At 38.3% G+C, this 20,700-nt stretch overlaps 2 protein-coding genes across 2 annotated transcripts; both read left to right on the top strand.

Annotated features, from left to right (window-relative positions):
• The first annotated feature begins 3,731 nt into the window (after nucleotides 1–3,731).
• On the top strand, nucleotides 3,732–7,093 carry LOC121398290. Its single transcript, XM_041577330.1, has 4 exons — nucleotides 3,732–3,972; nucleotides 5,210–5,241; nucleotides 5,688–5,762; nucleotides 6,714–7,093. Exons 1-4 carry the CDS (start codon nucleotides 3,747–3,749, stop codon nucleotides 6,753–6,755), a joined length of 375 nt encoding a protein of 124 aa, XP_041433264.1. The 5' UTR covers nucleotides 3,732–3,746; the 3' UTR covers nucleotides 6,756–7,093.
• A 3,019-nt stretch (nucleotides 7,094–10,112) lies between these two features.
• LOC121398289 (zinc finger MYM-type protein 1-like) lies at nucleotides 10,113–15,502 on the top strand. Its single transcript, XM_041577329.1, has 3 exons — nucleotides 10,113–10,265; nucleotides 10,373–10,557; nucleotides 10,891–15,502. Exon 3 carries the CDS (start codon nucleotides 10,901–10,903, stop codon nucleotides 13,556–13,558), a length of 2,658 nt encoding a protein of 885 aa, XP_041433263.1. The 5' UTR covers nucleotides 10,113–10,265; nucleotides 10,373–10,557; nucleotides 10,891–10,900; the 3' UTR covers nucleotides 13,559–15,502.
• The last annotated feature ends 5,198 nt before the right edge of the window (nucleotides 15,503–20,700 follow it).

Here is a 20,700-nt window from a genome sequence, read left to right as displayed (position 1 = left end):
CCTATCCTGCCTAATGATTCCAAGTTACTTCTTATAACATTTTATTATGCTTTATGACTTTGTCACTGATGTGGTAGGTTTAATATGGTGGGAATACGTCCTTGCACTAAGTCCACTTCAAATAATATTTGCACAGTACACTGCAGTGTTAAAAAAAATAGTAAATTACTGCATTATTTTATATATATATATATATATATATATATATATATATATATATATATATATATATATATATATATATATATATATATATATATATATATATATATATCATTGGCTTTATGGTTGGAACTTTTCCAGCGACAGATAATATATTTGGAATTTCAGATATGTTATCAGGGTATAATTATAAGGCAAGAATTATGACACTGCAGATAGAGAACACAAGGAACCAAAAACAATTTCACTTTCACTTCCCTCCATACATAAAAGCGAGACACAAGCAGCCTGCGTGGGACAGAAACAGACCGGGCCAGGGCAAAAGAAACAGACTGAATGATTTTGTATCTGCGTATGAAGGTAAGTGTGAGTGTGGAGTGGGGATATTTAAAGGAAAACTCCGGCTTCTGAACCCCAGACAACACTGAACCCCCTAATACTGTATACCTATCACTGTAAATTGTTCCTTCAAAAGGTATTCATAAATACAATTTTTATATGCCGAATCCATCTACAAACAGTTCTTTTCTTTCTGCATCATTTGAAACCTTGGCAGGGCAGGAAGTACAAAAACATTGATGTGAAAGCATGCAGACAGCAGGCAGGGACTACATAGCCCACAATGCATTGTACTGTGATGTTCCTTTCCTTATTGACGTGTGCATGGAATTGTGGGATTTGGAGGATGCAGGTTGAAGTCATTTTTGTTGATTCTCAAAGTAGTCAGCCAAGAGCAGCTAGGTAGGGTTTTCACCCGGACAGTCCATTTTTTGGCAGAGCTGTCCGGGTGAAAACTGCCTGTTCCGATTTCCAAATTAGGAAATCTGGACAGGACATTAAAGTTAATGGCATCTTGATCAGCTAATTTTTGATCGCCATGTCATCAGTCCTGCCTCTGATGTCACCCTCCCCTGCTCCAATGTCACCCGTTCTGCCCTGTTGAAGAAACAAAAAGATGGCAACCCTAGGGCTAGGCTTAGGTAACTGTTCCAAACCATATTATTACGTTAAAAATCACGAAAAAAAAGGCATATTTTTTGATTGATGTATATTGCAAATTTACTGGAAATTATGTTTAGTTTTCAAACATCTTAGGTTGTGTTTGGGCAGAGTTCCCCTTTAATACAGGAGGAGACTATAATTGTGGGAATTAAAGGATTGGGTGGGCTAGGGAAGTAAGTACATAAGGGAGAGGCAGACTGTGGGAATGTGTGAGCGACCGGCTGTGGGTCGGTTAATGATATTTGCTATATTTTTTTTTTAAAATAATATTTAAAAATAGTTTCCATTATTATTATTATTATTATTATTATTATTATTATTATTATATCGTTTCAGGCTGGAATGATCACAATAGTGAAAAATGCAACCCAGAGAGATTTTTATGACGCAGACTTAGCTCTACTGGACAGGTGGTTCTTTAAGGTGATTTCAGTTCCTGCCTATTACAGTCGAGAAATAATTGCACAAATAAAAATGTCTGGAGCCTGGAAGAGAAACATTTCTTGGTGGTTTTTAGGGGTTCCGTAGTGCGCCTTCATGCCATTCAGGTTGCACAGGAAAGGATTAAAGGAAAACTATACCCTCAAAATGAACACTTAAGCAACAGATTGTTTATATCATAATAAGTGGCATATTAAAGAATCTTACCAAACTGGAACATATATTAAAGTAAATATTGCCCATTTACATCTCTTGCCTTGAACCGCCATTTCATGATGGTCTGTGTGCTGTCTCAGAGATCACCTGATCAGAAATACTGCAGCTCTAACTGTAACAGGAAAAAGTGTTGAAGCAAAAGACACAACTCTGTCTGTTAATTGGCTCATGTGACCTAAGAAGTATAGTTTGTTTGATTTGTTTGTGTGCACAGTGAATCGTACGATCCCAGGGGGCGGCCCTTATTTTTTTAAAATTACAATTTTCTATTTAGGATTACCCAATGGACCATACTACTAGAAAAGTATATTATTATGAAAGTGGTTTGTTTACTTGAAGCAGGGTTTTACATATGAGCTGTTTTATGCAATATCTTTTTATAGAGACCCATTGTTTGGGGGGGTATAGTTTTCCTTTAGGGTTGGGATAAAGAAGCTTGCCGAAACTGGGGCATATGTATTTGTTGTTGACTAAGAGAAGGCTCCATACTAAACAAGCATAAGGACATATGGACCCATGGATGTCCACCTGTTGACTAGCAACCCATTTTAACCCAATGGGCCAAATTTGACCCATTAGCACATTGAAAGGCAGATCATTCCTATTGCTATTCTGAATGATCAACCACAGGCTAGATGGATAGATACCTTATACGGGGCTACCTTTCTATAGGGCCATTCTTTTGGATCAGCTGTCCAAACAATGGGAACAGTAGGAAGTGAATAGGAGCCATAGAGATCTGGCTCCATCAGAGCCGATTAGTTGAGGGGAGGGGGTGATGCCTCAACTTCTTGTTTTTTTTGTAACTTTTCAACTGTATTATGCATATTAATATACCTTTCCTTTTTGCTGTCAGTTCCCACTGATACCTCTACGTAGCACAAAGATCAGTATTGGACTATTCAGTCGAGAAGGGGAGAGCCAGTACAGTTGGCTTATTGACAAGCTCCAGTCCAAGAGAAGGTGCATTGAATATGTGCAACCCTTTCAGATATCGAATAGCAATGGGTGGCAATTCCAAGAGGCAGCGACAAAGTGCTAGTTTGCCATCCTGTATCACTCAAAGACAAGGGGCAGAATCAACATCACAGATGTCACAGATGCACTCTACGATGAGGAACTGGATACACTCTCTAAAAATCTTGGTGAGACTTTATTGTCAGATATCATAATCAGTCAACTGACCAATGACAACTCTGACAGTGTGAGCGACTTAGGCCTAGAAGTTTGAGCTCCTGTAGCTCTAAATACGGTGCTTTATAGAAAAAGTGCCTTGTTAAAAAACCAACAAATATGTAACAAATAGGTTGGAGTTTAGATGGTGACATCACCACGGGGCCACGGGGTGGTGTCATGCTCTAAATCTAAACTGATATCTCAACATGAACCCATATCTCAACAAGATGAGTGTCAATTCTGTGGGACTGGGGCTACTAACCCACCACTCCTATTTTTGAGAAGTATTAATTTACTACTTAGTTCTAAAAGCTTAAATGGCCTTTTAAACCACAGGTTCCCAAACTGTGTGTCTGACCCCCTTTAGGGCCTCTGAAGCAGCTGCTGAGGGGCACACCCTGAGGGCCAGTCAGGTTGAGATGTGGAAAACAACAGATGATAGCCCTAGAAGCCAAACTTGAGGGCTACTTAGGATGAGATTGGAGGTGTACACTGTTCTAGATATTCTTTCAACCGTGACTAAATGGATAATAAAACAATTCTTTCATATGTGTGTGAGCTTAGTATGAGACAAAGGAGTCTCTGACCAACAGTTGGACCTCAAAGAGGAGCTTCAACCCAAAGCTCAGTGCTTTATCCTATGATATCTGACATTTGATAATATCAATGTGTCAGCAACCTCGTTTTTGCAAGTTTGATGTGTGTTTCATTGCAATGCTGATGTTTAATCTGTAGGTAAAAAGAACATTATGGTGGTGGTTGATCACTTGGAGCAGAGCAAAAATAACGACAAGGCTGCAATCCTAATGAGTCAGCCCAGCATTGAGAATAAGGCTCAGGAGCTCTTTCTCTTCAGCACCGAGGAGACCATGCCTTGTGATACTAAAGCTCTATCTGATACAGGAGAGAAAAAGTTTCAAGCTATAATGGCACTGATAGCTGAATGCATCCTATGTGATTATTGTACTCACCGAGGTACATCTCTATCTAATTTTTCTCCCTGATATAATTAATATTTATATAAAGGACCATGTGTAATAAAATAAATGCTCAAAGGGGTTATTCATCTGTAAATTAACTGTTAGTATCATGTAGAGAGTGATATTCTGAGACCATTGGCAGTTGGTTTTCATTTTTGTATTATTTGTGGTTTCTGAGTTATTGGCTTTTTATTCAGCAGCTCTCCAGATTGTGATGTCAGCCATCTGGTTGCTAGGGATCAAATTACCTTATCAACCATTCATTGATTTTATTAAGAAGATGGAATATGAATAGGAGAGGCCTGAATAGAAAGATGAGCAATAAAAAGTAGCAATAACAATACATTTGGAGCTGTATAGAGCTTTTGTATTGTAGATGGGGTCAGTGGCCCCATTTGGAGTCTGAGAAGAGCAAGGCAAATAATTAAAAAAACTACTTTAACATACTAAAGGTATATTTAAAGGTGAACCACACTTTTAAAGGAGAACTAAAGCTTAAGTAAGGAAGAAGGTAGAAATGTTGTACATGATGGTTTGGGCTTCTGTACCAGTCCAAGGCAACCACAGCCCATTAGCAGTAAAGATCTGTGTCTCCAAAGATGCCCCAGTAGCTCCCCATCTTCTTTTCTGCTGATTCACTGCACATGCTCTGTGCTGCTGTCACTTACTGAGCTTAGGGACCCACTCACAATATACAGTACACATAGAATAGAAATGCCACAATATAAGGCTGATTAGTAATTAATACAGATAATTACTACATGGCAGCACAGAAACCAGTGCAATTAGCATCAGAATTTAATAATCAGCAAACCTGTAGCATCAGCTTATATTACAGGGGAAGCTCATTTTCTGCTGGATAATTAGTGACGAGCCCTAAGCTTAGCTTCTCAACAGCCAATCAGAGCCCACTGAGCATGTGAGTGTCACAGACACTTTCCAAGATGGTGACCCCCTGTGACAAGTGTGAAGTCCTGGATCATTGCTGCTATTGACAAGCTCAAACTTTAGCCTCGTGCAATAAGTTCACTATATAAAATATGCCATATTAATTTTTTAGGGTTTAGTTTTCCTTTAAGCAACAAATACATAACATTGATATGTAGAAAAAATAGTTCTAGTATTTTAGTATCTAGCAGGCAACTAATCAGAGCACTGTAAGGGCAATTTTTGTCATTTTGTATGTGATCCCCATAATCAATCTTGCTATATGGTTGTGATTGTGATTACAGGTCCTTTTACAAGAGGGTTACAAGGATTTGTGGTGAGTACAGTTATTAGTTTGTGCCTGATAAATTACGTACAAATAACCTGCAATATTGAAAGTGCAACCCAATAATTTGGGACATGCATACAGTGTTACTTCTACTATCTGTATAACAGCTTTATGACATAAAATGTATAGCCCACTGAGCATGTCCTGTTCCTACACTGATCCTCTACCTCCTTCAAAAGTAGGGCCCCAATTAGCCCACTGGCCACCTCTTCCCTCTGGGTGGCGGACCCTACCAAGTAAATGGAAAAAAAACCCTCCCATGTAATGCCACGCCCATGATCTCTCCTGACCACTCCCCAATCATGTCAAAAACCCCGCCCCCATGCTACACCCAAATCCCACCAACTCCTGCAATTCCTGTAGATTTCATGACAAAAGCATTAAAAATGTCCATCTGTGCGACAGTAATCTCTCACTATATTTTATCTCTACAGGACCAGCTATGTGAAAATCCAGTTGCTATTATACGAAGTTCTCTGTGCTGGAGTTTGGTTCAGTGCCTGCTACTGGTAAGCAATACAATGCCAGGATTCATGTTTTAACATAAGTGAAATCTCATATGAAGGTTGGGGAAGCTTCAGATCTAGTTCTTCCCCCAATATAGAGCAGGAATTATTGGATATTTGGTGTATGCCTCCCAATTCCCTCTGTAATATGCGAATAACTCCACCCACTCCAGATAACGGATCCCTTACCCGTAATATAACTAGAACTGCCCATGTGTTTGTAATAGACAACTCTTAGTCTCTAATATCAGCTATGGGGACCCTGTCTAGATTTTTAGGACCATCTACTGTATAAACCAAATCTCTACTATCATAGAGATGCTTTATGCAAAATACTATGGGGCACATTTACAAAGCTCGAGTGAAGGATTCGAATTAAAAAAACGTCGAATTTCAAAGTGTTTTTTGGGCTACTTCGACCATCGAATGGGCTACTTCGACCTTCGACTACGACTTCGACTACGAATCGAACGATTCGAACTAAAAATCGTTCGACTATTCGACCATTCGATAGTCGAAGTACTGTCTCTTTAAGAAAAATTTGACCCCCTAGTTCGGCAGCTAAAAGCTACCGAACTCAATGTTAGCCTATGGGGAAGGTCCCCATAGGCTTGCCTGAGTTTTTTTGATCGAAGGATATTCCTTCGATCGTTGGATTAAAATCCTTCGAATCGTTCGATTCGAAGGATTTAATCGTTCGATCGAACGAATAATCCTTCGATTGTTGGATTTTCGCTAAATCGTTCGACTTCGAATATCGAATTTTAGTTCCTAGTCGAATATCGAGGGTTAATTAACCCTCAATATTCGACCCTTCATACATCTGCCCCTATATGTAACCTGTAAATTAAACCTAAGAGGGATATAAATAAAGGTGAATGCTAAACTTGGTTCCTTTTTGCATTGTTCTCTGGACTCTAACTCCGCTCATATTTGTTTCTTCTCTATTTTCAGATTGGTCAAAGGAAATTTCTTGTAAGAACTATTCTGGCTTAATGTCTGCCCCCCCCCCCCTCGTCTCTATTCTCAGCCCTATATACAAATAAATTAAGTAAACAGGAGAACATCAGCACCACAATTCTCAATCAAGCAGGGTAAAAGCTTGGAACATTCTTGAAGATTATTGTTATGGAAGTTGGTCCAAACAGATAACAATAGTTCAGGTGCCTCTGTTGAGTTTTCTTGTGAAATTAAGGGAAACTGCACCAAGAAGAGTAATTTGACACCATAACAAACTGTAACAAACTGTATTAAATGTTTATTTTCATTTAATAGCATATTAATATCCCCATATTAATATTTTTGTGAAATTACAAAATAAAAGTAATTTTGTATGTGTAGTGACTGTCATTTGTCAAGACTCCAGCTCAGGGCCGCTTTAACAAATGGGCAAAGTGGGCAGCTGCCCAGGGCCCACTTATAAGGGGGGCCCACTGTTGACCTGTTAAAAAAAAAAAAAAAATTGAAATATTTTTTTTTTTATTTTTATTTTTTACAATTTTTTTGGGCTTTTTTTTTTTTTTTCTCTGCTGCTGATCTGGGCTGCCTCCCTTCCTAACAGATCAAAGGAATTAAATTTGGGACAACCACCCCCCCTAGTACTGCTGGAATGGAAGAGGCCAATTAGTGCGGGAAACCACCTGAAACTATAAATACGTGGAGAGCAAGGCCCGCCTGCCGCAGTCTGGAGAGGAGTCCGGGAGGAGGAGGAGGAGTTGTGCAGGGTGCAGCTGCATGCCTGCCTGCATGCGTATTCGCGTTGGACGTTGGTGCGTCACAGACTCACACAGTCACAGTCAGTCACTGCTGGACTCTGAGGTGAGGACCGGTGGTGGTGGGGTCAGCCTCTGTCTTCTTACCCCGGGCCGCTCTTGTCATGGTGCCTCATTCATGTGCAGCGCAATTCACTACGTTCTGCTACGCGCAAACATGCAGTGTAATAGGAACCATAGATTATTGTTCTGAGCTACACCGATCCTTATGGATTCGCTACTCCATATATTTCTATGCAATTGCTCAGCTCTGTGCGCGCAAAACGAAAGCGTTTCCAACTGTCCCCGAATCCCCGATCCACTCTCTGTCTCTCCCAGTATTAGAAAAACAAAAACACTTCTTACCCATTCCGCTCTGCACTAGGGGGAATCGCGAGGCTGCTCTGCAGAAATGTAGCGACTCAGATAGACATGGGATGAGGGGGGGGGTTATTTTGCAGAGATCCAGATCAGGAGGAGGGTCGTGCGCTAAAGAGGCTCTTCCTCCCAGCACTGCGCCTTCCTTCTGACTGAACAACAACTCCAGTCGCACCGCAAAAGCGCAAGGGCGATCTTTATCTGATCAGAGCAAAATCGCTCTAAGTTATCTGGCTGGCTGCAGTTTGTTCTGATCAATTTGACGTGTCTTCCACGTCAATCTTGGTGGTCAGGCAGCGGCGCTACTGGTGACATCTCATTGGTTCCCGTCATCCCAAATAGGCTGAGATTTCAGAGCAATGCGACTTACCCATTCCGGTCTGCTGTAACCCTATCTGTCTCACTGGAATGTCTCCCTGCACTCACACTAAAACAACTCTGCCTACCAACTTTGATGGCTTTCTCTTGCTCTGTGGCAGCCCCATCCATCATTTATTCTTTTACATTCATCTCTAGCTTCTCTCCATATTCACACACCCACATATTTATTCTAACTTTCTAAGCACTTCTACCCAGGACTATTGGGGGACTTGTAGAACACAAACTGGCAATATGTGTGTGTGTGTGTGTGTGTGTGTGTGTGTGTGTGTGTGTGTGTGTGTTTTTCTATAAGGACCAGCACTTCATTTGTTCTTCAAATAATGTGATTTATTTCAACATTTCGGTGCCCACCTTCTTTATCAAGGATGTCAGCATGTTATAGAAACACAAATAATACAAATTGACCTTGCACCCAGGAAATAAACAAAGTCAGAGTGCGAACACTTGGCCTAAGTGTGTGTGTGTGTGTGTTTATATATATATATATATATATATATATATATATATATATATATATATATATATATATATATATATATATATATATATATATATACATTACATTACATGACATTTATGTGACTGCACCTGATACTGACCTTTTTTAAATGAGTAATAAAAAAATAAAGGGGAAATCAGAAATGACATAGCATAAGGTGGCACCTGCACCAGTGAAGGTGGATGGATACATATATATATATATATATATATATATATACTAATGGATACAGCCTTTCCTACTTTCCCACAGCCACAGCCTGCCATCCTTGGGTTACAAATGAGGCAGATAGGATGTTTGAAGAGATCAGGTAGCAAGTGTGAGTGTGTTGGGAGGGGTTGAGATTAAAGTGTCTCTCTTTTAGGATCCTTTTAAATTCAATACCCCGCTTAGTGCCCCAAACACCAACATCTTACTAGGAAGTACAACAAAAGTCAAAGGCAGGCCATTATATGAATTACTGGCATTTACTGCATTTGTGAGTTTATCAAATACTCTCCCCAAATCATCTCGGTATCCTCGTTGGGATCCAGTTTAAGAAGGTTAAGAAATGGATGAATACGTATTCCTCTTTTGTTATCATTTTATTATTTTTTGTTAATTGGGTTTAGTTTCAACTGTAGATCTCTCTATTATGTTGGTTATTGTCTTCGTACAAATCGTGCTGAGCAGTATTATTAGAAGTTCTAATAACACATATTGGTAAGCACTTTGCACACACACAAAATAAAGCATTTATGTCTCTAAAATATTCATTCCTGTTACCCTTGAAATAATTTTAACTATTTCATTTTTTGTCGCAAACAATTAAAATCAAATATAATTTAATTCAGACATGTTTTCTGTTACCATTCTTCATTTAATGTAGATGTATTTTGTATCTTTTATTTTATTCTCATTTCTTTCTTTCTTGTTTTTTTAATTATTAAATCATGTCCTTCGTTTTATTCCATACATATAATATGCATTAGCGACAGCATACCCAGCCACTAAAAATTGTATTAAAATTTGTATTAAGTTCTAGAACAACCAATTCTAAGCAACTTTTTAATTGGTTTTCATTATTTATTTTTTTAGTTTTATAGTTATTTGCCTTTTTCTTCTGACTCTTTGCAGCGTTCAAATGGGCATCACAATGTCACTGACTCCCTACTAAAAAACAAATGCTCTGTAAGGCTACAAATTATTGTTGTTGCTACTTTTTATTACACATCTTTCTATTCCGGCCTCTCCTATTCATATTCCTGTCTCTTATTTAAATCAATGCATGGTTGCTAGGGTAATTTGGACCCTAGTTACCAGATTGCTTAAGAGGCAAATTGAAGAGCAGCTGAATAAAAAGCTAACTAACTCAAACTACAAATAAAAAACTAAAAGTTAATATAAAGGTGCTTTACTTCCACAGTTCCATATTACCTACTGTAGCCTAGCCTGGACAATTGCCTCTGCATGAATTACTCAGTGTGGCCCTGCATACACCACCTGCTAATCTTCACTGTAAGTAATGCCTCCAATATAAAAACTAGAATTGCCTTGGGTAGAAATCTGTTTTAATGTATATGTAACTCCACTTCTGGTACTTAGTCAGATTTATGTTTTCCTAGAATTGCCTCTTCTACCTTACTGATACTGGAAATTTGGTACATCTCTTCTACCTTACTGATACTGGAAATTTGGTACATCAGACAGCGCTGCCCATATAGGAAACCTACTGTAGCCTGGATGGTTGCCTTGCTTTTGCTGGAATAACTCAGTGTGGCCCTGCATACACCGCCTGCTAATCTTCACTGTAAGTAACACCACAAACTGTTATTGTATTGTTCCTACTGATGCCTCTGCACCTCAGATGTTTACGTCTTTTCGACAAACCACAAAATTGGCCATACCTGACCAAGTATATTAGTAAAAGTAATTGTTAACAGAGTAGAGTTTAGGATGGGTTAATCATGCTGCCTTTAAGTTTCATTTTGAATTAGGCCTTCGCTTACATAGCATGACAATCCTGAATAGTAACTTGGATTCCTAGCCTAGTTATAACATTCTAAAATACAAATGTATTTTACAGTTTTACCAAATAAGTGTGACTCAGATACTGAATTTTTCATTTTTATTGGAATTGCAGGGGTCCAATAATGTCACCACCTTCAAATTCAAAAAAACACAAGTCAGGATCACTTAAAAGAAAAGAGTGTTTTAAAAAGAAGAGAGAACAACAGCTTATATCAAAGCATGCTACTCGGTTTTGGTCAGAATTTAGAATTAAAGCTACATTATCACAATTTCCTGAAAAACCTCATACAAGTACAAATGATGCATTTTTGAATACTGTTGAAGTGACTGCAAGCCCTACGTGCACATCACATGATTTGGTTACAAGTTTGTCTGAGACAACGGATAATGCAAATATATGTCATTTAACAGAACAGAGTGAAATTACAAAGTTACTGGAAACAAATGATACTGAGCTTGCACACACTGATGTACAAATTTGTCCAGAAACAGGTGAAATAGATAATATTGCTTTTTCTACAGCTGCTTCTATAGCAAGTATTTCCAATAGTGAAAAAGATAAAATTGTGGCTTCTACTGATCCTGCTTTGTGGCCAAAGCAAAATAAAAATTTGCTTCAGGATTATTGGTGTTGTCATGGTCCACAAATGTGTAGAAATTTTACTGGAAAGTACAATGTTTCAGAAAGACGTTATTCTGGTGGTGTGAAACGGTCTTTCAATAATGAAATGGTAGAGCGTATAATGCCAAATGGAGAAACTGTGGTAAGAAGCTTCATTATCTATTCACCTTCTGAGGGAAACATATTTTGTTTTCACTGTCGACTTTTTTCAACAAAAACGACAGCATTTTCTTATTATGGCTTTAGTGACTGGAAGCATGCATCTGACTGCCTCATACACCATGAAAATAGTGCAGAACATCAGCGGTGTGTAAAAGCCTATATTAAAAGGTGCCATGTACAAGGTAGAATAGATTCTGAAGTACAAAAGACACTTGAAATCCGAGAGAGGTATTGGAAAGATGTCTTAAGACGTGTTGTTGCCACAGTGAAATTTCTCTCCCAGTATGGTTTACCCTTTCGTGGCACAGTAGAGAGATTTGGCTCTCCAAATAATGGTGTGTACCTTGGATCTCTTGAATACTTGGCTCAGTTTGATCCATTCATAGCTGCACACATAGAAAAGTATGGTAACAAAGGGCGAGGTAAGCCTTCTTACCTGTCTTTGGGTATCTGTGAAGAGATGATTACCATGATGGGTCGCAAAGTCCAGAACCAAATTGTTAAAGAAATAATATCTGGAAAATATTATTCTTTATGTGTGGACTCCACTCCAGACGTAAATCATGTAGATCAGCTGACATTTACAGTTCGCTTTGTCAACAAGTGTACTGGTCAACCAGTAGAGAGATTTCTGCAATTTGTACCAATTCATTCACACACTGGAGAGTCTTTGGCAAATACCATATTAAAGACTCTTGAAGAACATAAAATACCGATTAAAGATTGTCGTGGTCAAGCATATGACAATGCAAGTAACATGTCCGGAAAGTATAAAGGAGTAAAGACTCATATTCAGAAAGTGAACCCACTAGCTGAATATGTGCCTTGCAGTGCACACTCCCTTAACTTGGTTGGCCAGCGAGCTGTAAGTGTCTGCCCCACCGCAGCTGATTTTTTTTCACTTGTGCAGCTATTGTATGATTTTTTCTCAGGCTCTACACACCGCTGGGAATTGCTACTTAGTCACTTAAAGCCAAATGAGAAAGGTAGAGTTTTGACCCTAAAAGGGCTTGGAGACACACGATGGTCATCTCATGCAAATGCTGTTAAAGCTTTATTTCAAAACTACTGCAACATACTGCAGTGTTTAAAAAAAATTGAAAGTAATGAAGAAGAATATGTAGACACACGTAAGCTTGCAAAACCATTAATTAAAAAACTGGAAAAATTGGAAAATGTCATAATGTGTGTACTTTGGAACCGAATTCTGGAGCAATTTAACTTAACTAGTGTTTACTTACAGTCTAGTTCCATGAACCTTGGAACAGCTACCAACATGCTAAGGTCCCTGGAAACATATGTTGCAAGTCTCAGAGATGAATTTGAGAAGATCTGTACTGATGCTTCAGTTCTTATGCCTAACAGCACTTTTGAGGCCACCAGGCTTCGTAAACGTAAAGCCTTTTTTGATGAAAAGGAAAAAGAAAATACTGTTCTTCAAGGCTGTAAAAAGTTCAAAGTGGAATCATTCAATGTCATAATTGACACACTTGTCACCTGTCTTCAGGAAAGAATAAAAGCATACACCACACTGGATAATAGATTTGGATTCCTAGATGATCTTACTTTAAGAAAACTAGATTTGTTAAGAACAAATGCATCCAATCTTCAAATGGCATATCCAAATGATTTGGAGTTCACATTTCCAGATGAAGTTGTTGCATTTCAGAGCTTACTGCAGTCCTATAATTCCACAAATGTTGTTCAGAATAGCATTTACTGCAGTCAATTTTTGAGAGAGAAAAACATTATTTGTGTCTACCCAAATGTGGAGATTGCCCTCCGCATATACTTAACATTGCATGTTTCTGTAGCTGGGGGAGAGCGTTCTTTCTCTAAACTTAAATTTATAAAGTCAGAATTACGCTCCCAAATGCAAGAACAGCGGCTTAACGCTTTAACACTTATGGCAATAGAAAATGATATTGTACAGAGTTTGGATTTCAGTGATATTGTACAATCCTTTTCAATCCAAAAGTCCAGGAAAAAGTTTTAGATTTGCAGTCTTTATTCAGAACATAAGCAAACATTAATCTAAGCAGTATTAGATCATCTATATTCATATTCTTCATTACATCATCAGAACGACTGCAACATGCCAAGTGTGTACAAAAAATAGTGCTTTTGCATGCTTACAGTACATCCATATTCTTCTTCATTACTTATCTGTTTGTAAAAATGTAAAAAATGGAAACACTGTTCTGGTATTAATGTTGCCATTGCCGGGCTCAATTAATGTCACCACCTCCAAATTCAAAAAAATACAAGTCAGGATCACTGACACTAAAACATGAGAGCAGCAACTTATATCAAAGCATGCTACTCCATTTTGATCAAGAAGTAAAGCTTCTGAAAAACCTCATACATGCACAAAGGATATTGTATATCCTACATGCATGTTCTTCTTTACTTCTTCACACCTTCTAAAAAATTGAAACACTTGTGTTAGTTACTTAAAGCTTGACTGGAACTACTGGAACATGCAAGTGCTTTTGCATATGGTTGCATTCATAGTCTTCATTCTTCTTCAAAACTTGTAAAACAAAAACCGGGTTCTGGGGTTTCTTTCTTGAAGCTTGATCATAACTGCTGCAACATACCCAGTGTGTACAAAAAATAGTGTTTTAGCATATGGTTGCATCCATGTTCTTCATTCTTTAAAATTTGTAAAACAGAAACCGTGTTTGGTGTTAATGTTTGTTTCTTTGAGCTTGATCAGAACTACTGCAACATACCCAGTCTGTACAAATAAGTGTTTTTGCATATGGTTGCATCCATAGTTTTCATTCTTCTTCAAAACTTGTAAAACAAAAACCGGGTTTTGGTGTTAGTATCTTTCTTGAAGCTTGATCAGAAATCCTGCAACATACCCAGTGTGTACAAATAGTGTTTTTACACATGGTTCCATCTATATTCTTCATTATTCTTCTTGAAAACTTGTAAAAAAAATTCTGGTGTAAATGTTCCTTTAAGCTTGATCAGAACTACTGCAACATACCCAGTGTGTACAAAAAATATTGTTTTTGCATATGGTTGCATCCATATTCTTCTTTCTTCTTCAGCCCTTCTAAAAAATTGAAACACTTGTGTTAATGTTACTTTAAACTTGACCAGAATTACTGCAACATACCCAGTGTGTACAAATAAGAGTTTTTTGCATATGGTTGCATCCATATTCATTATTCTTTAAAATGTGTAAAACAGAAACCGGGTTCTGGGGTTTCTTTCTTTAAGCTTGATCAGAACTACTGCAACATACCCAGTGTGTACAAAAAGTGTTTTTGAATATGGTTGCATCTGTTCTTCATTCTTTAAAATTTGTAAAACAGAAACAGTGTTTGGTGTTAATGTTTGTTTCTTTGAGCTTGATCAGAACTACTGCAACATACTGTACAAATAAGTGTTTTTGCATATGGTTGCATCCATAGTCTTCATTCTTCTTTAAAACTTGTAAAACAGAAACCGGGTTCTAGTGTTAGTTTCTTTCTTGAGGCTTGATCAGAACTACTGCAACATACCCAGTGTGTGCAAAAATATTGAAGTTCTTAATCTAGAATCAATAAAACAATCTAAATGCAATATGTTTGCTTTTGTTTTCCTTTTATCTAGTGTGAGTATAACTGTGTCCTATGGTAATGGTGGGAGGACATTTTTTTCAGGATGAGGGGGGCCCACCAAACAATCTCTGCCCAGGGCCCACCAAGGCCTTAAATCGGCCCTGCTCCAGCTAAGACCCATCAGTTCTTGGAGGCTCCAGCAAGACTCCAACAAGACTAAAAGACCCAGCTGTACCATCACATAAAATCGAGTCTTGGGTGGTGGGGATGCCTAAAGTAAAAGAGATTGAGATTAACAAAATGGGGCCCGAAACATGATGGTAATTTGGGGCCACTGGTTTTGCTGAACTCCCAGCACTTTCATAGCTTTAAGCTGTTGGTGGGTGGTGGGAACTTTGTCAGAATCAACTTTAAAGAATTGTTCAGTATAAACACTGGGTAAATAAATAGGCTGTGCAAAATAAAAAATATTTCTAATATAGTTAGTTAGCCAAAAATGGAATGTATAAAGCCTGGAGACAGTGACTGGATGTGTAACATAATAGCCAGAACACTACTTCTTGCTATTACCAGGCAGGAACCAATCAGTGACTTGACGGGGCCACATGGGTCATAACTGTTGCTTTTGAATCTGAGCTTAATGCTGAGGATCAATTGCAAACTCACTGAACAGTTATGTCCCATGTGGCCCCCCTTATAGTCACTGACTAACTCAGAGTTAGAGAGCTGAAAAGCAGGAAGTAGTGTTCTGGCTATTATGTTACACATCCACTCACTCCAGCCTTTATACATTACATTTTTGGCTAACTAACTATATTAGAAACATTTTTATATTTTGCACATCCTATCTATTTACCCAGTTTTTATTTTTACACTGAACTGTTTCTTTAAGACTACATATTTGGCAATAACACTAAAAAGTTTTTATATAACACTGACATATATTGCAATACCTTACACAGATTGTTCATAATTTAGATTAGTTCCTGGCCCTGTCAAATTTGTGGTCCACATATACACTTTAAAGGGGACGTGCACCTCTGAGTTAACTTTTAGTATGATGTAGAGAGCGATATTCTGAGATTTTAAGCACTGCGTATCTTGACAGCGCTATATAATTAAATGATGATGATGATGATGATTTGAAATTAGTTTACATTTTTGTTATTATTTGTAGTTTTTGAGTTATGTAGCTTTTTATGCAGTAACTCTCCAGTTTACAATATTAACAATCTGGTTGCTAGGGTCCACATTACCCTGGCAACCATGCATTGATTTGAATAAAAGAATAAAAAGGCAAACAATTCTAAAGAATTATAAAAAAATAAACAATGAAGACCAACTGAAAAGTTGCTTAGAATGGACCATTCTATAACATACTAAAAGTTAAATTAAAGGTGAACAACCCCTTTACGTTGACCAGAGGCCAATTAGCACATAGAAGTTTTGAAGTGTGGAAGGAAACCAGAGTACATGGAGGGAACCTTCATGGAGAGAATGCAAAACCTTGCAGTGCCCTGGCTGGAACTGAACCTATCATCCCAGTGCTGTGTTGTGTCCTTCTGTTGCCATCTTGCTATAACCATCGTGCTCTACTATACGTGTTGCCCCATCCACTTCCAGGACAAGGAAAGGTCACACATAACTCAAGACTAGTGCAAATGTCAATGTAAGTCATATTTAAATCACTCACCTTTATGCATTTTTCGTTGCCCCTGCGGAGGAAATTTCTACCAAGGTCTAGGAAGGGAAACCCACACAAGCATAGTGAGAACAAACAAACCCCAAGTCTGCAAGGCCTGCTGCTAAACATTGGGCCACCTTGTTCTATTCCTTTGCTTTGTATGCAGTAAAATGCAAAGAAAATGTGCTCCATGGTAAGCTTTTTTCTCTAGAAGGGCAAAGTTATGTAGCTCAGTAGAATTAATAATAGTTTTAGCAGCTTAACATTACTTAAGAACCTCAGCTCTTACTGTACTTCAAGGGGCTCCTCTCATCTATTGTGACTACTCCTTGTTAGTCTACATGTTTGCACTACTAAGCTGCTGGCTTGCTCACCAAGGGAACTAACGTATCCATACCCCCTGTGTAGTTGGAGGCTCCTCATTAAATATTTCAAAACTGTTGCGTGCACTTTCACAAACAGGAGACCAGCGGTGAATTAAAAAGCAACTTTATTTCCCCAACATTTACTTTATTTCCCTAGGAGAAATGTTGGGGGTTGCTTTTAAATCACCGCTGGTCTCTGGTTTGTGAAAGTGCACGCAACAGTTTTGAAGTGTTTGTCGGCCAGGCCTCCCTAAGCTACGGGTTCCGGACGTTGCACCCAAGCCAGAGTCGTGGAGCAGTGAGTAACCTGATTTGAATGCCTATGAGAGTAACAATTTAAGGGACTGGTCCGGGGCATCTGCACCTGGACCCACCCAGTTATAGGGTGAGCGATCATAAGAAGGATTTTTTGCGTGTTACCTCATTGTATTAAAATTATTGGCCGAGGGGTTAGAGCACATCCAAAAAAGTCTGTTTACAAATATATATATAGAGAGAGAGAGAGAGAGAGAGAGAGAGAGAGAGAGAGAGAGAGAGAGAGAGAGAGAGAGAGAGAGAGAGAGAGAGAGAGAGAGAGAGAGAGAGAGAGAGAGAGAGAGAGAGAGAGAGAGAGAGAGAGAGAGAGAGAGAGAGAGAGAGAGAGAGAGTGAGAGAAGTGAAGAAGCTCGCACTCACAGGACTTATCAAAATCAAAAATGGTGTTTATTTCAATATAAGTAACTAACGTTTCGGCTTGCACTCAAGCCTTTCTCAAAGTGCAAATACAAACATTCATCAACCTTTTAAACCCAAAATGGCGGGAAATTAGGGGTAGTGACGTCAGCTGACGTGTGTGGGGAAATTCCACTGTGCAGACAGAACATCAAGTGTGGGGAAATTCCACTGTGTAGTTAGTAGTTCAAGTGAATGAAAAGCAATACATAATAAAGATACAATAGTGTCAATTACAGGCAATAAACAAATGTAAACAATCTGTTACTGTTGTAGGCAAAAAGTGTCCAGATTGTTTACATTTGTGTAACAGATTGTTTACATTTGTTTATTGCCTGTAATTGACACTATTGTATCTTTATTATGTATTGCTTTTCATTCACTTGAACTACTAACTACACAGTGGAATTTCCCCACACACGTCAGCTGACGTCACTACCCCTAATTTCCCGCCATTTTGGGTTTAAAAGGTTGATGAATGTTTGTATTTGCACTTTGAGAAAGGCTTGAGTGCAAGCCGAAACGTTAGTTACTTATATTGAAATAAACACCATTTTTGATTTTGATAAGTCCTGTGAGTCAAGCTTCTTCACTTCTCTACTTAATTTTTGGGCATATTGCACCCAGGCAGCGATGACTTTTTGACGTGCTGTGCCGGCTTCCTGATTATCTTATATATATATATATATATATATATATATATATATATATATATATATATATATATATATATATATATATATATATATATATATATATATATATATATATATATATGCTCATTAAATATCTCAAACGCCTAGAACATCTAAATATGTCAAATGCCATCCGGGCTACTCCTTTTCATGACTTTGGCTTTTCTTTGGGTCTACCCTTTGGGACTGTCTCTTCATTGGGTTCTTCCACTCCAAGCTCTAAACTACATCCTTTCTCCATCACTGAGGGGGATACAAGAAGGGCTGGTGCTCATACCACTCCCTTATGTATATAAAACAGGGGTCACCTACACTAGCAGGATGTCCTAGCTCAATATATACTTTCATTCCTTCCTATTGCTACTGACGATCACCTACATTACCTCTAGCTTTAGTGATACCATACAAATTAGTACAATGGTAAAAGGTCTTAGAAAAATAGATTGTAACATAGGAACAGTTTACCTTTAGCACAAGACCTTTGCACACATTCTGACTGCTCAACTGTTTGTCATTGTGTGTTTGCTTTCACTTTCTATATGACACATATCGGCTGCAGGAAGTATTCTATGACAGTTGCACTGCTGTGCCGGAATGTTTCTTCATTGGATCGTTCTTGACAGGTACAGATAATATGGGCAGCTTGTTAGGAGCAGGGGATACAGTTTTTTCGATACTGAAGAGTTCTGTTTCTGTTGGTTTCGTGTAACCAGAGGCTGAAGGTGCACAGGCGAGGTTGTGTAGTGTAGTCTTCTCTCTCATTTGCTTTAGGTAGGATATTCTCACCACCGCAGCCACCTCGGATTTTCTGGGCCAGATTGAGTTGAATGTTTTATTTACATATATACATTCTTCATCGTGCAAAATAAACAGAACTTATGCTCAAACTGTATTCTGCCTATTCTTTTAAAGGAGACATATAGGATAAATGAAAAAAAAAACCCTAATTTTTGTAGGCAATTATAAGTAATATAAGGTGTTGCTTTTACATGGTGCTAAACATTGATATTACCTTTAAAAACAGCCCCTTTATTGGAGCTCCCTATAGATGTCTCTGGTCCCTGTCTGTGTTTCAAATGAGGAATGGGCTTGTCTTAACGGTCCCTACCAGAAGCACAGTAGAAGGGGTACAGCCAATCACAGCCCTGCAGTCACACAAGCACAGACAGGCTTCAGTTCCCTATCAGGTCCGGCTAGCTGCTGATTGGTTCCCTTCCTACAGTACAGTGAGCTGATTGGCGCCGCCCTGCACAGCCTGGGAATTCAGGGAGCAGGAAGTGGAAGGAAAGGGAGGGATTATTAGAGTTTTTGCAGAAATTCAATATTCAATAAATGGCCTGACACACTACTTTTTTAAGATCAATTTTCTATATCTAAATGATTTTGTGTTATTTTTTACACAAAATGTCTCCTTTAATTAAAAAAATAAATAAATAAAATATATATATATATATTATAATGTGTTGTATTTATAAAGCTGTAATGGAGAGTTGTTTTCATTTCACATTTACTTCTCACCCACCACTCCCCCACCAGTTATTAGCTGAATTAGCTTCAAGGGGTAGTTCACCTTGATATTAACTTTTAGGGGCACATTTACTATTGGTCAGTTTATTGAGTGTTAATTAACCCTCGATATACGACCCTCAAAGTAAAATCCTTCGACTTCGAATATCGAAGCCGAAGGATTTACCGCAAATACTTCGATCGAACGATCAAAGGAAAAAACGAACGATCGAACAATTAATTCCTTCGAATCGAACCATTCAAAGGATTTTAATCCATTGATCAAAGGATTTTCCTTCGATCAAAAAAAGCTTAGAAAGCTTATGTGGAAGGTCGCCATAGGCTAACATTGATGCTCGGTAGGTTTAAAGTGGCGAATTAGGTAGTTTTTTTTTAACGAGAGAGTACTTCGACTATCGAATGGTCGAACCATTTTTAGTTTGAATCGTTAGATTCAAAGTCGAAGGTCAAAGTAGCCTACTCGATGGTCGAAGTACCCCAAAAAAAACTTCGAAATTCGAAGTTTTTTTCATTCTAATCCTTCACTCGAGCTTTGTAAATGTGGCCCTTAGTATGATGTAGAGAGTGATGCTCTTAGACAACTTGCAGTCGGTTTTCAT

The sequence above is a fragment of the Xenopus laevis genome, chromosome 9_10L, assembly GCF_017654675.1.
Source record: "Xenopus laevis strain J_2021 chromosome 9_10L, Xenopus_laevis_v10.1, whole genome shotgun sequence".
In the NCBI taxonomy this organism is placed as follows: domain Eukaryota; kingdom Metazoa; phylum Chordata; class Amphibia; order Anura; family Pipidae; genus Xenopus; species Xenopus laevis.
The sequence above is the reverse complement of the archived record's forward strand: the minus strand, read 5'-3'. Positions and strand labels throughout refer to the sequence as shown.